This window comes from Aulonocara sp. 'chitande type north' Nkhata Bay, linkage group LG23 (assembly GCF_057382095.1).
Source record: "Aulonocara sp. 'chitande type north' Nkhata Bay isolate Kocher_YH1m ecotype deep benthic linkage group LG23, A_spYH_male_GT1.1, whole genome shotgun sequence".
Classification (NCBI taxonomy): Eukaryota; Metazoa; Chordata; class Actinopteri; order Cichliformes; family Cichlidae; genus Aulonocara; species Aulonocara sp. 'chitande type north' Nkhata Bay.
This window is the reverse complement of record NC_141365.1, coordinates 2725048-2743130: the sequence shown is the minus strand read 5'-3', so window position 1 is coordinate 2743130 and position 18083 is coordinate 2725048. Positions and strand designations below refer to the sequence as shown.

General features: G+C 43.4%; 1 protein-coding gene across 1 annotated transcript; it reads left to right on the top strand.

The window, feature by feature from the left end:
- The first annotated feature begins 2469 nt into the window (after positions 1-2469).
- On the top strand, positions 2470-11016 carry use1 (unconventional SNARE in the ER 1 homolog (S. cerevisiae)). Its single transcript, XM_086283201.1, has 8 exons — positions 2470-2639; positions 6406-6455; positions 6679-6757; positions 6858-7010; positions 7160-7175; positions 7306-7327; positions 7412-7574; positions 9581-11016. The coding sequence occupies exons 1-8, from the start codon at positions 2541-2543 to the stop codon at positions 9761-9763; spliced, it is 765 nt and encodes a 254-aa protein (XP_086139327.1). The 5' UTR covers positions 2470-2540; the 3' UTR covers positions 9764-11016.
- The last annotated feature ends 7067 nt before the right edge of the window (positions 11017-18083 follow it).

Genomic DNA, 18083 nt, shown 5'->3' with positions numbered 1-18083 from the left:
CTCCAGGAGTTAGTCTGCTCCAAATTAGGTTCATAGGTTGACTTGGACCTTCAGCACAGACAATATGTAGTAACATGAAACTAGAAATACTGCACATCATGGCATTACATTAGGTACATGTTGCTAGTACTGGGTACAGACCACCTGGTGTGGTCTCCTGCTGGTGTAGCTCATCTGCTTCAGGGTTTAACATGTTCAGAGATGATCTTCTGCACTCCTATAAGCTCCAAGCCGTCGGGCCAGCCTCTGATCTTTAGCATCAAACTGCCGCTTGCTGGATATTTTCTCTTATTTGGATCTTTATCTGTAATCCCCAGAGATGGTTGTGTGGGACAATCCCAGCAGATCAGCAGTCTTTGAAATCCTCACACCAACAACCAGCCCTGTTCAGTATCACTTAAATCCCCTTTCTTGCTCATTTTGATGCTCATTTTGAGCTTCAGCAGGTCGTCTTGATTATATCTGCGTGTTTAAAAGCACTGACTCGGCTGATTTGATATTTGCATTAACCACTAGGTGAACAGGTGTACCTAATAAAGTGGCCGGAGTGTGTATGTTTAACATTTTGCTTTAAGATGGCTAAAACTCCCAGAGGTGGGTATAATTTTACAGTCTCACGGAGACAGTCATTACAACTCGGGTCAGGTCTTCTTAAATGAGCCGCTTCTTTGTCACAGTAAACTGCAGCCGTCTGCACAGACCTCGCTGCTTTTGATTTTGTGTGGAGTGGAATTAATGCACCTTGAGCACACAAAGGCTCCACAGTTCAGGATCAGCTGCCACAATGCAAGATCTGTTTTTCAAGTGATGTCATACGAGTCATTTCTTCAGACTTCATAAAGCTGCACCAGAGCCGCGCACAGGAAATTACACCAACATGAGTTTTAACAGTGTCACGCAAGCGCCCCTTGAAGTGGTTACATTTATTTTTGCCGTTTTTACGCCCTGAGCTGTGGTCAGCATTTTCCTTCCTGGTCATGGGTGATTTACCAGCCTCGCACACCATCCACTGTTAAGCAAATTAAAGTTTATGTTGTTTCACGTACCTCCATGCGGGTTGGGATACGTGAGTCTGATAGATGATTGTTCTCCTCTCTGCACCACCCACACAGCTGGGCATGCTCAGGTGGAAGGGCGCTGCAGTGATAGGTATGTGGGGTCTTTGAACTAGGTTAACAAATCATTAAACAAAGTCCTGAACAGACTGGGACTATTTTTTTGACATGAAGACTAAAATTGTTGCTCTGAAGATTTGAACAGGCTGTGTCATGTGACCTGCCGGATGACCTCCTTCTTGGACTTGATCCACAGATGCCTCATATCTGGAAAACGCAGCTCCAACTTCAGCCCGTTGGTGGTGCAGAAGTTTCCGGCTACAGATTAAAACTTTGGTGAGAAGATTCAGTCAACTGTCTCCAATCGGTGCTCCACGTTGCAAAAATAGTTATGATTCTAGGAGCTGTAGATGATGTAGACCATAAGAAAAGGTCTAAACACTGAGTGCCCTGACTCATCTTTGCTGCGCCACTAAATAAAGTGATGCAGACCGTGCACTAAATGGGCTATTATACTTTACGCACTGTAGTGTAGTGATAAGCACAACATGACATTATATCCAGTGCTAATCTTTCATTCCATCTGTTTACATGTAAAGCAGTTTGAGTGTCATAGATACCGTACAGCAAAATAACCCATGTATTATAAAACAAAACATAATCAATACAGTCAATATAGGCATACATGGATACTTGATAAACTATCAGGCCACCACCCAGTGTAATGTTTATGCCACAATTACCCTAAATTAACAGTACTGAAAATATCAAACTCATTTTCTATGTTTCTGTAACGACTGAGACGCCAGTTTGTCCAAGCTTGTCAGTCAAAACTCATATTTTTAATTTTATTTATGTAATCTTTTACAAAAAAGCAGAAAAAATAGGAAAGCACATTATTATTATTATTATTATTATTATTATTATTATTATTTACTGGCATTGCGTAAAATAAAAAATCGTTGTGCTTGACTCTCAGAGAAGTCCAGTATGGCGCCTCAAATTGGGGTATAAAAAAGTGAATTTAGTGTTTTATTTGCCCAATAAATAAAATTTACAAACAATATTTTTAACTTTGTTTTCTTTTAGTGTTTTTATGGCAGTATTTTTTTTAAGAACTGTATATAAACACATGCAAAACATACATAAATAAAAAAAGTACTACATACAGACATGTTGTGGGTTTCGTGCCAGAATGATGTGTTTTATATTTATTTTATTATTTTATTTCTCTCGAATAGAGAGAAATAGATTAAGATAAAACTTTGGGATCTGGCGAGATTATTATTATTAATATAATTAATATAATAATTAATGTATTATTATTATTATCATTATTATTATTATTATAAGTCTAGCTTTTTAAAGTAAAATTTTCATTGACAACGTAAAAAAAAAGAGGCGGGGCGACGCTCCGCCCATAACGTCTGCGCCGCTCGGCTTGACGTCAAACTGCTGCGCCGCTGTGTCGGCTTCAAACCAAACATGGCTTCCAGACTAGAAATCAATTTCATCAGGTTATTGTCTCGCTGTGAGTCTTTGGCGTCGGAGAAACGGGGAGAGACGGAGTGGAGGCTTGAAAAGGTAACCCGGCACGGCTCGGAGCGGCTGTAACGACCGTGTCGTGATGACGTTAGCCTGACTGTTGTTGTTGTGAGCCGCTGTTAGCCACGTCGTCGCGCAAACCGCTTTCTGTTTTTGTCGGGAGGCACATTTAAGCTGTTCGCCCCTCAGGCACAGGTTCAATCACAGCCGAGATGTCACTGTAGCGACACACGGCGAGTCTGCTGCAGCAGATTTGCTGTATTTTAGTGTTTAATCTCGTTTCCGAAGCTTTCCTTTCACCCATGTTCCTCACAGAAGATCCTCCATGTGTTCATATCTTTAACAGTAACTGTATTTATTTATAGCTTCTTCTTTTTTTAATAAGAACGATCGGCTGAGAATCAGCTGCAACCCGAGTTTTCCTCCAGCCGTCCAACCCCTGCTGCCTCATAGACAGTTAACCTAGTCAGGAGCTGCAGACTCAGCTTATGCGCACCAGCGGGGTGTGATGCAGCCTTTAAATTACATCGCGATATTTCAGAGAAATATTTGCGACAATATTTATTATGCTATGGAAAATAGTGCGCATCATGTTGGGTGAAGGACATCCATCCAGCCATCCTTTCTTCCTTTCCAGTGAGCTGGTGTGACTAAGCAGCAGTGACACAGCAAAAGTCAAATGTAAGCACACAGGTGCTCTAGCTAGTCCCAGAAAGCTGTTTCTGTTCATCTGTTTGTTTTCAGTGGGAGAAACATTTCATCACTCACCTGTGACTTCCTCATTCTCAGCTCACTGCAGTTTCCCAGCCTTTTAAACATTTGCATATCAGCCAAAACTAGCACCAGCCAAGTTTCATGATCTTCAATATACTGTTGTCATACTCATTGATGGTGAGCATGAGAACCATTCAGAGGTCACAGGGGAATGGCTGCAATCACAGCATTGTAAGAAAGTGAAAGACGTGCTCTTAGGCCCCCTCCTCGGTTCAGAGATGGACTTTCCCTTTTCACATAAATGACCTCCTTTCCTCCTCACTCCTTTGAAAGCCGCAGAGTTGCAGTGAGATACTCTGGGTCGAGTTTTCTCTGGAAGTGTAGTTTTAGTTTTTGTTAAACTAAAGTAACTTAAACTTGTAATTCTTAAGTATCTGCACAATCCATCAATATTCCTCGGGGGGGGGGGGCTAACCTTAACTGTCAAAGGATGAGGGGGAGGGTACATCCTGGCCAGGTGAGGTGTGTCACAGGGCTTACATGGAGAGACAGATAACCACTCACACCCACACTGTTGATCTGTGGAACCAGCACCCCCAGTACAGGAAGTCTGGATCGACTCCCTGTCTAACTAATCTGATCTCTGAGTCTTAACCAGTAGGCAGTGGAGATCTTAGAGCCGATGGGTGAGGGGACTGGCCCGATTTAGAATCACCAGTTAACCACAGATGCATGTCTTTGTGCTGTGTAAACTCCACACAGAAAGGCCCCACACTGGATTCCAACCCGAGACACCAGCTCCTGGCGTCTCCTCCTTCGGAGTATTTGTGCCTCTAGTGGTGAAACATGTTTGTTGTTGCCATTTTCATCAGGAACAGCTCTTTCATGTTTTGCAGAGCAGTGAGGTTGTTGAGTAGCTCCCTCATTAAGTCCTCACACTGCTCTCGTACTCAGATATGCTTGGGCGGGGCCTCAAATCAAAACAATTGAACATTTTACCTCGATTAACATTAACGAAGGAGTTTCCTTTATGTACTTGTTCTTGCCCTGACAGTTTGCTGGCAGGGTTTGACCTGTAAGTGCGCTCGGCTGTAAAGCTGCGATATTGTGATTGTGCTCCAGCTGTTGAAACAGATTGGTGGTATTACGTTTGGACGCTGAAACTGTGTTGAGGTCTTTTTACATCATGCTTCATGTCATGGAGACACGTTACTGTGTGAACTCTCATTGGGTGAAATGTTAACAGAATTTAAATTTAAAACAAAGATGACATGGACCAGATCACATCTGTTGAGAGTTCAGAACATCAGTTTTGATTTGTTTTCAATTAATTACGCGGCTCTCTGTGCGGCTTATGTGCTAGGAAACACAAATGCATAGAGTTGCTATATGATCGATGTCGTGATGTGACACTTCTGTAACGTAGAGATTTGTACCACCGTTTTCATGGACGATTGTGGTTGTTCGGTGATGGGAAATTACGGCTAACTTTTGTTACTAAAACTTTGACCACCAGGGGGCAGCACTGCTAACAGTTTTCTTTTTAGTAAAGAGCCTCGTGAGATCTCGTCTTTTGCCAGGCTGTCATATAAAACAGCGGTCTCCAACCTTTTCTGCGCCACGGACCGGTTTATGCCCGACAATATTTTCACGGACCGGCCTTTAAGGTGTCGCGGATAAATACAACAAAATAAAACTAGTACCCGTACCGAAAAAAAGAAGATTTATTCATAACACACGTGTTACCAAGTTAACGATAAAAACCCTGAAAACCACACATTTCACACCCGAGCCTCAACTCTCGCGGCCCGGTACCAAACAACTCACGGACCGGTACCGGTCCGAGGCCCGGGGGTTGGGGACCGCTGATTTAAAATACACAGGTTACGGTGACACACTGCACTGCACCCTCTTGTGGCGCAAAGTGGTCTTACAACAAAGTGCAGCTTTTATCTTTGACACACACGTGTTTGGTTAAATTCAGAGCATTTGCCTGTTTAAATTCCACTGAAAGCTTTAATTTAGTTTATGAGGTTTAATATTTTTTACACCCAAGAATGAACAATAAGCAGCTTTAAAGGAACAGTCGCTGAGTTAAACGTGTGACCTGTAGCTTTAACGCAAACGAGTAACAACAGGCGTCGCCAGGCCACTTGGGACTGAATAAATCAAGACGCCTCTTCTCAGTGACCTCGTGTCACGCTGTACCGAGTGGCTCCCTACAGCTGAGCAGTGAAGACCCTTTAATCTGAACCAGCAGGATGAACCAATCAGCTGCATGGTTTTTACTTTTAGAGTAAATGAAAGGTTAGAGTAACTAAAGTAAGAACAGTCAGTGCGACTCTGACACGTTCATCTTGCACTGCTTCCTCCTTATTACATTTGTCATTAGACCACATGCACACTTGGTCTGATGTGGTGAGAGTCTGTTTTGTTTCTCTCAGTGAGCCGACTCGCTGTGACAGCAGACGTCACCAAATCAACAATTTGACTCATCCGTGCCAGCGTGGCTGGAAACTGCAGCTTGACTGGTTGGTGGAGATCAGCAACCACTGGGCGTTGGTGGGAGTTTGAGATACGGTGCATTTTGCCTTGACTTATTTTCTAACAGCTGCAAACTGAAGGTGTGTTCAGTGTGTGTGTTAGTGTAACCTCAACGATGCTTTGCTACAAACAGGAACTATTAAAGATCAATTTAAGGAGCCTCCACTTGATGCTGTTTACTGCACAGAGTCATTTGCTTTTCTCAGGAACCGTCTCTGCAGCATCACAGCTGTTTTTCCGCATTATCTGTGTGTGTGTGTGTCGATGAAGACTACACTAGTGTCCACCTGCAGCAGTGAGTGTGTGCTGTCATCAGTCATCCTAAGCTGGTCTCAGTGGCTTCTGTGTGGCTTTGTGACCCACCCTCTGTAAGAAACTCAGCCTACTTTTACAAGAACCTCGTCAGTTAAACTCTGTTATTTGGCCCAGTGTAGTCTATGATATACAGATGTTTATTTAACATTTGTTACTTTGAAATAAAGATGTGATTGATGAGATGAACGAGAGCATGTGAGCAGCATCACTGTTTCTGTTTGGTCTCCTCCAGTATGTGGGCGCCCTGGAAGAGATGCTGGTGGCTCTGAGGAAAAGCCCGAGGTAACACCAGCCTCCACTTTTCTGTCTCAGTGTTTTCTTTTTTTGCCTGAAATGTACATATATTACTAAGAACCTATTTTAAACATGTTTGGTGTTTAGGGAAAAGAGTATATCTTCTAACAGGTCACATCAGGCTTACGTGTTATGAGCGCAGATGTTTGATCTGCTCGTTGCAGCTTAATAACACAAAGCTTTGTCAGTAAGCGGTTGTGTGTCCTTGCAGCAAACCAACACCAGAGGTCCTGGCTGAATACACGAGAAAAGTCAACTTTCTGAAAGGAACTCTAGAAGCAGAGAAGCTGGTCAGTTTTTCCTGTTTTTAACACGACACAACTGTGTTTTCTTTATTTTGAAGTGAAGCTTTGAGTTTTCTGACTTCCTGTCCCTCCCGCTCTGCTTCAGTCTTCACCAACAGAAAAAGCTTTAGCTAATCAGTTCCTCGCCCCCGGTCGGACGGCCACGATGGCCAACGAGAGGATGTCTGTCACTAAAAAAGTCCACACGCAGACGAAGGCGCGGTGCACGGGAGAGATGAGGGACGAGCTGCTCGGCACGGTAGGACGCTCTGACCGTACTGCAGACGTGACCTCTTTGTACGAACTGCAGCGCGCCTCCTAAACTACCACAGTGTGGTAGAAACATCTAAATAAAACGTTTCCCACATTTTGTCTTGAACTCATAAATGTTCTTTTCTGTCACTGCAGGGGTCGTCGGGAAAAGGTACGAAGTACTCGGCCTCTTGGATTTAATAACATCAGATGGAAATATGATGAATTATATTTCGATAGGATTGTATTTGTTTGTTTTTAAGACGAGGTGATTTTATTTTTCTTTTCTCTTCTCACGTTAGACGGAGACTTGAGGAACCGAAGGTAAAGTCGAGCTTTTCTAAATGATCTCGTGTGTTGGACTTGTTTTTGGGTGTAAAAGCTTCAACCTGTGTCACCTCTGCGCAGATGTTTTCCTCTGGACGAGCGTCAGTCTGCCGCAGAGCTGGACGCCGTCCTGCAGCATCACCACAACCTGCAGGAGAAGCTGGCTGAAGACATGCTGAACCTGGCCAGAAATCTGAAGAACAACACTTTGGCTGCGCAGAACATCATCAAACAAGACAACCAGGTAAGCGGACAGATATATGGAATAAATAACTCACAGATTTGATGCAAAACTGTTTTTGAGTCTGTGTTTGTGGAAAAAAAAAGTTTAATGGCAGATTTGTTTCCAGATGAAGAAGTTGAAAAAATTCACCTTTTAATTTGCATCTCTAAACCGAATGCATGCACAAATCTAAACGCACAAAATAGTTAGCAGTTCAAATAGACGCTTTTCAGACCACAACGAGCTCTTGCACCTGGCTAATCGAGCCAAAGCACGCCCCCAAGCTGCAGCGCGTTCAGCCGAAACAGTGCGAGTCCTCCAAGAAGGAAATGCAACACATGTTGTTTGCTCCCAGTCAGCTGTGTCTAAACTCAGGAGCAAAATGGGAAGACTGTGGGAACATATGGTCAGAACAGTGAGTCAGTGTGGCGCTGAAGCTAAACAGGAAGTCAGCTCCCACACTTAACAGCAGAAAACACACAGTGGGCTAAAGAGAAGCGTCCTGAATGTGCAGATGATTCTGGAACTTTAGCTGTGTCGAGGTGAAGCACAACCAGCACAGTTCTCATTTAAATATATATTAAACTCGCCGATCGTGACCAGTTCTGACACTTTGAGCTGCTTCTGTCGATTTCTGTAGGACACGGGGGCGACACATTCAAAGCCTTTCTTCCTGATTCACTTCTGACTCTGGGAACAAACTTTTATGATGGTTGGGTCGGTAAAAGATATGGGAATGATTAGCTGAGGTTTGGCCACTTTCCTCAAGTTGTTTCAGGGTGATCATGCATCCTGCCCAATATAAATACAAGCTGAAAGTGAGAAATTAAATCCAAATAAAGTGAAGTCAGAGTATACAAAGCCCAAGCAGAGGGGTGTGCTATGAGGGGAGGTTAATGGTCAGAAGGACCTTTCTTTTTACTAAATCACAAAGATCACTTGTGATGAAAATCTCTGTGGGAGCAGAGGATGCTGGAAGGGCCAGATTTCCACTGACTTATTATTTACAACAGCCATTTAGTGCAGTATAGACCCTCTGCTGTACCCATATACATTTTGTGTAGGTAGGCTGTTAAGCCAAAAACTGTCTCTAATCTGCTGCCGAATCTCTTTTACGCTGCTGGAATTGCAGCTGCTGCATCAGGTTGCAGGACAGGAGCAACGTTTAAGCTGTAATGCTACAAATAAGCAGCAGCACTAAAAGCGCACTCAGAATAAATCTATTAAGAAGAACAGCTTTTGGGCTTTTTTTAAATGTTTGACATAGATTTTTATCATAATTATCCGCTAGCTTCCCTGATTGCAGTAGGGAACACTCGTAGGGATCGTTTTGTGCAGAGGAGTCACATGATGTTTCATGTGAGCACGCCCAGAGCCTGAAGAAGAAAGAGGCGGGCTTCCAGCTGCTCCCAGGTCCTCCTGCAGAGTCTCTCAGCAGCTGGGGATCAAAGCTAAAAGCTGCCCTTTCCAAACCTTTAGTTACGTTAATAAGAAGATTTGTGCTGAAGGACCTGATGTGGCCGCCAACCGGCCCAAATCTGAGTCTTATGATGGAAACTTGGAAAAAACTTGGTCCATAACAAAACTTGTTTTAACTGCTTATCGGGAAAACTCGAACCAGCTTAAATAAAAAATAGTTTTCCATGAGTGAAGCCCACACTTAACGAATTCAGGGCATCATAAAAAGGTGACAAAGTGCTAATTGTGATATTTTTATTGAAGATCCTTTTTTCCCTCCTCTCGTGCTGGCAGTATTTACATTTATTAAATCTTTGAAATCATTTATTTTAAGATTTATTTATTTATTTGTTAGAAAGAAAAAAAGTTGTGCAACCTCTAGAGCTATTTCTGCCTCTCTTTGAGAAACTTGGAGGAGTTTAACTGATTCTGGCCACAAGGGGGCAGTATAGGCCAGCTAACAGCCTTTGGAGCCACACTGTGCATAAAGACTCCGAGTGTTCCCGTCAGCGGGCTTGTTTGTCTGTGGTTTTGATGTTTATATCGGCGACGTCTCCCTCTGCCTCCAGACTCTGAGCCAGTCCATGCGTCAGGCGGACCTGAACTTCGAGAAGCTGAAGACGGAGTCCGAGCGGTTGGAGCAGCACACGAAGAAGTCTGTGAACTGGCTGCTGTGGCTGATGCTCATCCTAGTCTCCTTCACCTTTATCAGCATGATCCTCTTCATCAGAATCTTCCCCAGACTCAGATGATGACCGTGATCATCCTCTGAACTCTTAGTCCCGACACGCTCCCGTGTTTACAAGAGCAGAGTCTTCACAGGCCTCCGTAGAGCTACAGCGATACAGATCAGTAGCTGTCAGCACCAAAACAAATCAGTTTCACGGACTGTCACTTTACACTTTTGAAACTGAAATCTTTCTCCTCCACATTAAAGTTTAAATCACGACTCGAAGCGCCAGAATTCTCTTTTTTGACACAGCAGAATCTGCTGGGAGCAACAGCAAAGTCTTAATGCACGGACGGCAGGACCTGAGCCTTAACTATTTTAACCCTCATCGGGACGGCTGCGAGCCAATCAACACATGTATGCACTTTGTCACCAAGTGAAACTACAAACACACACACTCGTCTTTGGTGGAGCATCTGTTTAGTACCCGTGCACACTGAAAGGCGTTCATGGACCGTCGCCGTCAGCTGTAACTCAGTTTGTAACAAATGTGCCATCGTTTGCTAATGCTTTACCTTAAATCCCCAGTTTAGTATATTTGATTTAAACATCATACTGTGATGTGGCTGTAAGCAGATAGAAACATGCTGTACATTTTTATGCTTGGTCATGTTTCTACACATCCAGTTCTGACCTGAGGGGCTGAAAAATGAAGAAGAGTCAAAAACTGCAGTTCCACCAGTGGCCACTTGAGGCCCACTCCCAGATTGAGTCATTTACCCACAGACTCGCATGTTAAAATGCAGCATTACAGAAGAAGTAAGCACATTAACAGCCTGCTACTAGAACCAGTTTCATCTTGACCTTTTTGACAACTTTACTGTTTCTTTTCTTTCTTACCTCACTTGTTTAAACTTTGCTGAGGCTTAAAGTCGGGCCGAGGTGAATGTGTGACAGGCAGCTGCAGGCCTGTGTCTGTGATTCACCTCCAGTGAAGTTTGCTCTCACATGTGGTGGCTTCCAGTCCAAAAAACAACAACGTAGTGATGACCAAAATCACAAACCACAGGGTGATGTTCTTTAAAGTAAAGCATCACCAGCTGTTCACTGAAAGCAGCTCGGTAAACTCGCACTGGTGTTTATCACTTAAATGTTTAAACGTCGTTAAGGGTCAGAGCCAGCGTCGTCAGCCCTGTTATAGTCGGTTTCCTGCGTCAGGTGATCCTGTTTGTTCACGTCCTGTTTGACGGCTCACGTGTTGTGCGTAGTATCACTAAAATGTCATCTGATTCAAGAGAGAAATAAAATAATTTAATTTCCCTCCGTCGTTGTCATTGTGAGTCCAGAGTGCGTTTTCCTGATAGATGCCTGAAGGCGTCCTCTTGTCAGTGTGGAACTAACTAATGCAGTGGCATCACACGGCCAGTGTGCGTCAGTCACGAGCTTTGAGTATCAACGCACACAATGACCTCTGTGACCCCGGTGGCCCGAGCGAGCGGTGATTCCCAAATTAAACCTGCTACTCATTTAGGAGTGCCCCAAGGATGAAGTAAAGCTAAATAAGAGCCGCTGGCTGCGGAGGGGAAAGCACACGGCGATCGTGTGTGAGTCTGTGCGTTGTCAGCTTTTGTTCCTCCTTAATTTAGCCTGACAGCAGCTTCAAGTCTGAACGTTTCTCACAGGTTAAAGTTGCTCTTGTCAGCCTGACTCTTGTTTGAGGTCTGTGAGGCTGCAGCTCTGCCCCTAGCCCTTCCTCTCTTCCCCTCCCAGCCTGCTGCTGAGACCTGGCCTGCTGTGTATTTTAGGATCCCTGGGGGGCATTTCGCCTGCTGGAAGCCAAGGTATGCAGGCCACCGGGAGACCAAATGAGGCTGTGTCTCAGCAGAGGATCGTCATCCCTCAGTTTAATCACAGCTGTTTGCGCCTCCATTCTCAGGCCTTCGCTAATGCTCTTGGCCGTGTGATCAGCCCTGCGAGCGCGCGGTGCCGCTTTTGAACCGAAACGGCAGCGCATGACTTCATCCTTGGTGCGGTTTCCCATGTTCATTATGGTTTTACCCCGACGGCCGAACGAGACCGGAGGCTACGTAGAAAACCAAAGTTCAGCAGGGACCGAGACGTGTGAAGTTCCTAAAGTCAGAAAATGTATCTCCTGTGACGCCTGTTGAGGGCGCTTTTAACCTCTGACCTAGGAAAGCTGAATGGGTTCCTTCCTGGAGTCTTTTCCCACAGGGATGAGCTGAAAATAGTGTTGGACTGCCTGCACTCACACATGTTTAGTAAATTTAGCTTAATTCAGTGCCATTTCCTAATAGGGTGCTCATTACAGGGGCTTAACCAGCAATCCTTTAAAAAAAAGCTACAAAACACAACTGCTTCACTTTTCACCCTAATTTATATACTTCCCTTTCAAACTCTACAAAGTTCATTTACAAGTGCAGATAAGCATCGACGGCTGCAGAAGCACTGAGTGATTTAATGGCCACGCGCTACCAGCAAAAGCTACTTTCTTCATGGGTGTTAATGGGTCACGCATTTCAGACTTCATTTCAAATGACTGTTTCCAGTCAGCTTCCAGCAGAAGGAGAAAAGCAAACGACAGTGAGCACAGCTTCTAACCCTGCAGTTACTTTCTGATATAAACTCTCCAGTCATTTGATTACTCGTTATTTTATTTTGTTAGTCGCTGGTAACGTGTTGGACCCTTTGTGCCCCTGGAAATGCTTTGAATCAAAGGTTCAACAAGGTGCTGGAAACATTTCTCAGAGATTTTGGACCAGTTGACTCAACAGCATCACACAGATGCAAATCTCCTGTTCTCTACTAATCTGTTGGAATGACATCCGGTGAGTTCATAAAGGGACAGACACGGTTACCAACAGTAGTCAGGTAGTGTGTAAATGATGCTTAACCCCCCCCCCCCCCAATTATTACATCATCACCAGCAACATGAACCAATAAAACAGGCAGGATGGATCCAATCTTTCTAATCAGATTCTGACCCCACCATCCAAATGTTGCTACGGAAACCAGGACTCATCAGATCAGGAAGCGTTTTTGTGATCTGTAGCTCAGATTCCTGTTCCTAGCTGACAGGACCCAGTGTGGTCTTCTGCTGCTGTGGCACATCTGCTTAAAGGTTTGCCGTGTGATGAGAGATGCTCTCCTGCAGCCTGGTTGTGATGTGTGGATTCTCAGCCAGAGCTGCTGCTCACTGGATATTTCTTCCAGGGTGATTCGCAGATCACGCTGCGCTCTGGCAGCGACGGTGCTACTGTCCAGTTGATTTTGGACTCTGCTGGTGGGTCTATGACGATGTTTTCTTATCAAAATCTGTATCTGAGGTTTACTTTGTGTTGCAGTATGGTTGTCGTGTTGCACGGCCGATGAATTGTGGCTTTTATTTTGGCCATTACATATTTTACAAGCGCTTTATAAACCTTGACGCCAACAATAACTCCTGAGCCGCCGAAATTAAAACGAAAGCTGCTTGAGCTCAAACAAAAGCTTCACACCCTTCAAAGGGCTGATTGATATCTGTGACTCGGTTCTGGGTTAAGGTTGGAATTAGCTGGGAATGCGTCAGCGAAAGTCCTCACGGAGACACGAAAAACGTGTGTGCGCTCGTTTTTCTTTTAATTGGTGTGAAGCCCCTAAAAGCCGGAGAGCACGGGGACAAATGGCGGGACAACCTCCGGCCGCTCAGCTCAGGGCTGCGCCTGTCAAACATCCCAACACTCCGGTCTTTTTAATTTGGCTTTTGGCCGCAGCCTCGGCGAGGATTTGGGTTGCCTACAGAGATGAAGGAGCTTTTTATTTCATTCTCTCTTTTCTTTTTTTCCATGCACTTCCTTTGAGGGAGCAAAAGAGGTTAAGAGGGATTTTTCTCCCCCCTCCCACCAGCACCACCACCACCCTCCTCCTCCTTTCTGCCAATGCTTTGAATGTGCTGTAACGTTAATGAGCTAATGGGAGCGCAGAAAGCTGCACTTATTAAGCTTATAAACTGACTCACTGCCTTGAACACACACACTCAGCTCCAGGCCTCGGAGCTGCAGAATTTATACATTTTATAGCGGAACCTCCACCAGTCAATAAAGCCCTTCAATGTGTTTTTTAGTGATTGTTTGTTTTTATGGTTTCATTTCCCAGCTATTAGCGTTCATTTAGTTTTATGTATTTCTTAGATCAGACATGGGAAGCCTGTGTGAGTGTTGATAAAGGCTGGTGTTAAAACCATGACAGTAGTTTTCATCGTTCTGTGGCAGAAAAACAAGTTGCACGAAACAAATCTGTCAAAAAGCCTGAATTTGGTAAACGTGCATTTTTGTAGAACAACTTTTCTTTTCCACACCGTGTCTTCTGATGTGAGGCGCGCTGATTACAATCTCATAATCTCTCGTCTACACAGGTGTCGTGGAAGTTTGTGTGCTTTCATTTTGCCGTTACTGTTTCCCTCGGCAGCACCCGTCTGACTGTGTGGTTGTGTTGTGTCTGTGGCTCTTCCTCAGTCTTAACAGCCTAATGAGGGTTCCTCTCTGAGCGCACACACACACACACACACACACACACACACACACACACACACACACACACACAAAGCTGTGTTGTGGGTTTAGTACAGAAAACATCTAGAAGGACACTTTCACCTACAGTAAGAGTTCCACAAGATCACCCAGACAGACATAACCTTTCTGCTTTTGGTCTGTTTCCGTGCATATGCACATATGAATTGCAGCCACACGTCCTTCCCTGCAGCCACCTATCGCCCTCCGTCTCTCTGCTGCCAGCGTCAACATGTGGGTTAAAGCGCTGAACCTGGCAGCGCTGAGCAGGGAGGTTTTTCCTTCCCGGCTGGTTTCAGCCTTTGATGTAAGGAGCTCAGGTAGTGCTGCTGCTGGGAGGCTTAATTTCTTGTTTCTTTGCTCCTTCTCCTTTTAGTGATTCGGGATCTCCCAGTGGGAGTGCGGCTGCTGGTATTACTGGTGGCTTTGAGGCTTGAAGCAGGCAAGACAAGCTTGTTGGCCACAAAACAGCAGATTTCATTGTTAACTATCCAGGGAGAGAGATTATTATCAACTTGCCAAAACAAAGAGATGAACTAATACAATTTAATAGGGGACTACTTTAGATTAGCCTAGCAAAAAAACCAAATCACAAAGGGAAACTGCTAGCTTAAGTTAAAGCTTATTTATTAACACGTCTCTCATTTATTCATTCATTTTGAACCAAAGTGTAAACACAGCAGGTTTGTTATCTTCACTAAGCTAGTCGTTTCCCACTTTGTCCAGTCTGCAAGCTAAAGTAAGCTAACAAGTCAACCGGTGGACCAAAACGTCAACCTCCAGACCAGAAAATGAAGCTGAACGTACCAAATGTACACAATATAGACACAATATCAACACAGACACGTGTTAAAAAGCAGAAACCCACACATAAATAACAAAGGCTCGAAATTTTGACTTATGATTCGCATGAACTGTTTACGTATTGCTATGTAAGGATAAAAGGATCTAACAATGTACTGTGTCTGAAAAATAACGAGTAACTAAAGCTTTACAGTAATAAATATGGTGGAGTAGAAGTAGAAAGTAAAATATTACTCTGTAAAGTATTCCTGGTCCATCCATGCTCTCATCCAGTCCGTGGTTTTGGGCAATGCTAGCTTAGCTGTAGCTAAGCTAGCATTGGGGTCAGTCATATTTGGGGGGGGGTCAGCCTTGGAAAGTAGCATAAAGTGTAAAATAACAAAAACAAGTTTAGTTTTTTGTTTCCAACATTCGATGGTACCAAGTTTACACAAAACGAAAACGTTAGCCTTCCTCTGTAACTCTCGTAGGAAAAAGACGCTGTTTCACAATCTGGTGATTTTTTTCCTTCAAATCTAGAAGTAAATGCGGCAGGAAGTTGCAGTTGGCTCAGATTTATGGGGCGCCGTTTGTAAAGTGAAACATGCTGAAATTAACGGCAACATTTTTCCACATTTAGCTCAAAACCTTACAAAAACATATTTTTTCGAGTAATTTTTTACAACATTTAGTAAAATATTTGTAACTTTTCATCAAATGTTAAATCCATCCATCCATCTTCATCCGCTTTATCCGAGGCCGGGTCGCGGGGGCAGCAGCCTAAGCAAATGTTAAATATTAAATCTAAATGTTAAATATTAAATCTAAATGTTAAATGTTAAATCCAAATGTTAAATGTTAAATCTAAATGCTAAATGTTAAATCTAAATGTTAAATATTAAATCCAAATGTTAAATGTTAAATCCAAATGTTAAATGTTAAATCTAAATGTTAAATGTTAAATCTAAATGTTAAATGTTAAATCCAAATGTTAAATGTTAAATCTAAATGTTAAATATTAAATCCAAATGTTAAATGTTAAATCCAAATGTTAAATGTTAAATCTAAATGCTAAATGTTAAATCTAAATGTTAAATGTTAAATCTAAATGTTTAGGCTAATATGCAAATTTATTGTACGGATCAACGGAAATACCAAAATAAAAGCTTCCCGAAAACCTCCGGTGCAAAATTGTGTCTGTTCTCCTCCTCACTTCTTCCCGCCATGTGCTGCTTCACTTCTTGCCTACGAGCATGTCCAGCGATTTTGCTGGACATGTGCTGCAGCGATTGTGAAGTGGAGACTGCAGCTGCTAAGAGTGCACTACTGCTAAACCTTTGGATGGCCGACAAAACGGATCTTCCGATGTTTTCAGCTAAATCGCCGGACGTGCTTTCTCATGGTCGGGTTATGGCTGAATTCCAGTGGAATGACGGTCCCGCCATAATAGACGTTCCAGCCATGTGTTCCAGCCCTAAACCTAACCTTATCTAACTATAACCTTATTCCTAACCTTTACTAGCAGTTAAATGACGTAAAATAGTGTTTTCCAAAGCGATTTTTAGAAAATGAACGACCGTGTAGATTGAGTCCAAACGGTTCTCACGTGCTCTCCTTTTTCCCGTAATTTAGGAACATGTTGGGTACCCGAAAGCATAAAATGTTGACAATTTGTCACCTAGCGAAAATTATTACGCTTTGGGAGTGAGAACGTGTCTGACCACTACCGGCACACTTTGGCACCGGAGGTTTTCGGAAAGCTTTTATTTTGGTATTTCCGCTGATCCGTGCAATAAATTTGCATGTTAGCCTAAACATTTAGATTTAACATTTAGATTTAGATTTAAATATAATATTTAGATTTAACATTTAAAATTCTGTTTTAAATATGAAAAGTTACAAATATTTTTACTAAATGTTGTGAAAAATGACTTGTTTTGAGCTAAATGTGGAAAAATGTTGCCATTAATTTCAGCATGTTTCACTTTACAAACGGCGCCCCATACAGATGCCACTCTCATTTGTTTGTGGGTACACTGGGCCTCGGACTGGGGATTTGTGCTCAGACAGGGAGACGACCTTGAGGATAAAATCTATCAAATGTGCTACAGATGGGACGAGGTGGGGTAGGAGGTAGGAGGAGACGGCTGTGTATGCTGTGGGGTGGCGCTGAGGCCTCAGCCAGACTGGGCTGTGTGCAGACACACCTGCGCTGGGCCCCCTTTTCCGAAACCCCCAGTGCCCCAGTCTACCACAGTAGGTGCTCCTCCTGACATGAGGGAGGCTGCTGATTAGGCAGCTTTCTGTTTTTGTTTTCATCTGTCAGGTTTTGGTTCCCAGCAGAAAAAGACCAAATTTGTTCGGAAACAAATGTTTGACATAGAAACACTAAAACTGACGTCTTTGCATGGATGCAAAACACTTTGTTGATACAAGGACCAAATCCTTGGCTGTGCTGTTATTTGTGAGGATGTTTTCAAGCCAAGGTTTCTTTCAAGGTTAGCGTGAGCGTCATTCATCAGACGTGGTATGTCGAGGCCGGCCAAACGATCCACGATTAAATACAAACATGCTACATTTTCACAAAATTCTTCTCCAAGGTTTTCAACAATTTGTCTCTTTCTCATGTGAAGCCTTCGAGAAAGCACAGATCGAATCATGAATGTCATTTCAAACTCAACAGTTCTATTTTACAAAGCTCAAATGTTGTACTTGGTCATATTCTCAGCTTTTCTATCCGTTCGTACCCCAGCGAGTGGAGTGGGCAGCACAGTGTTCACCACAGTGAGGTGACTTGTTCAAACGTTAGACAAAAACCAGCTCTTGTAGTCTGGTTTTTATTCTTCTCTCTAAGTATTATCAAATGACTGGATGTATCAGAAGCAAATGTCACAGGTGCAGTCATGTCAAAGAGGAAGTCTGCCCTTTTGTGTTTAGCAAAGACAATAAAAAAAATCATCTGGGCCTTACCGGGTTAGTACCAGGCAACAGGACCGAAAACCCAAATGAGAGGATGAGAGCGACAATAACAGCAAAGAAAACATGACGGTCTGT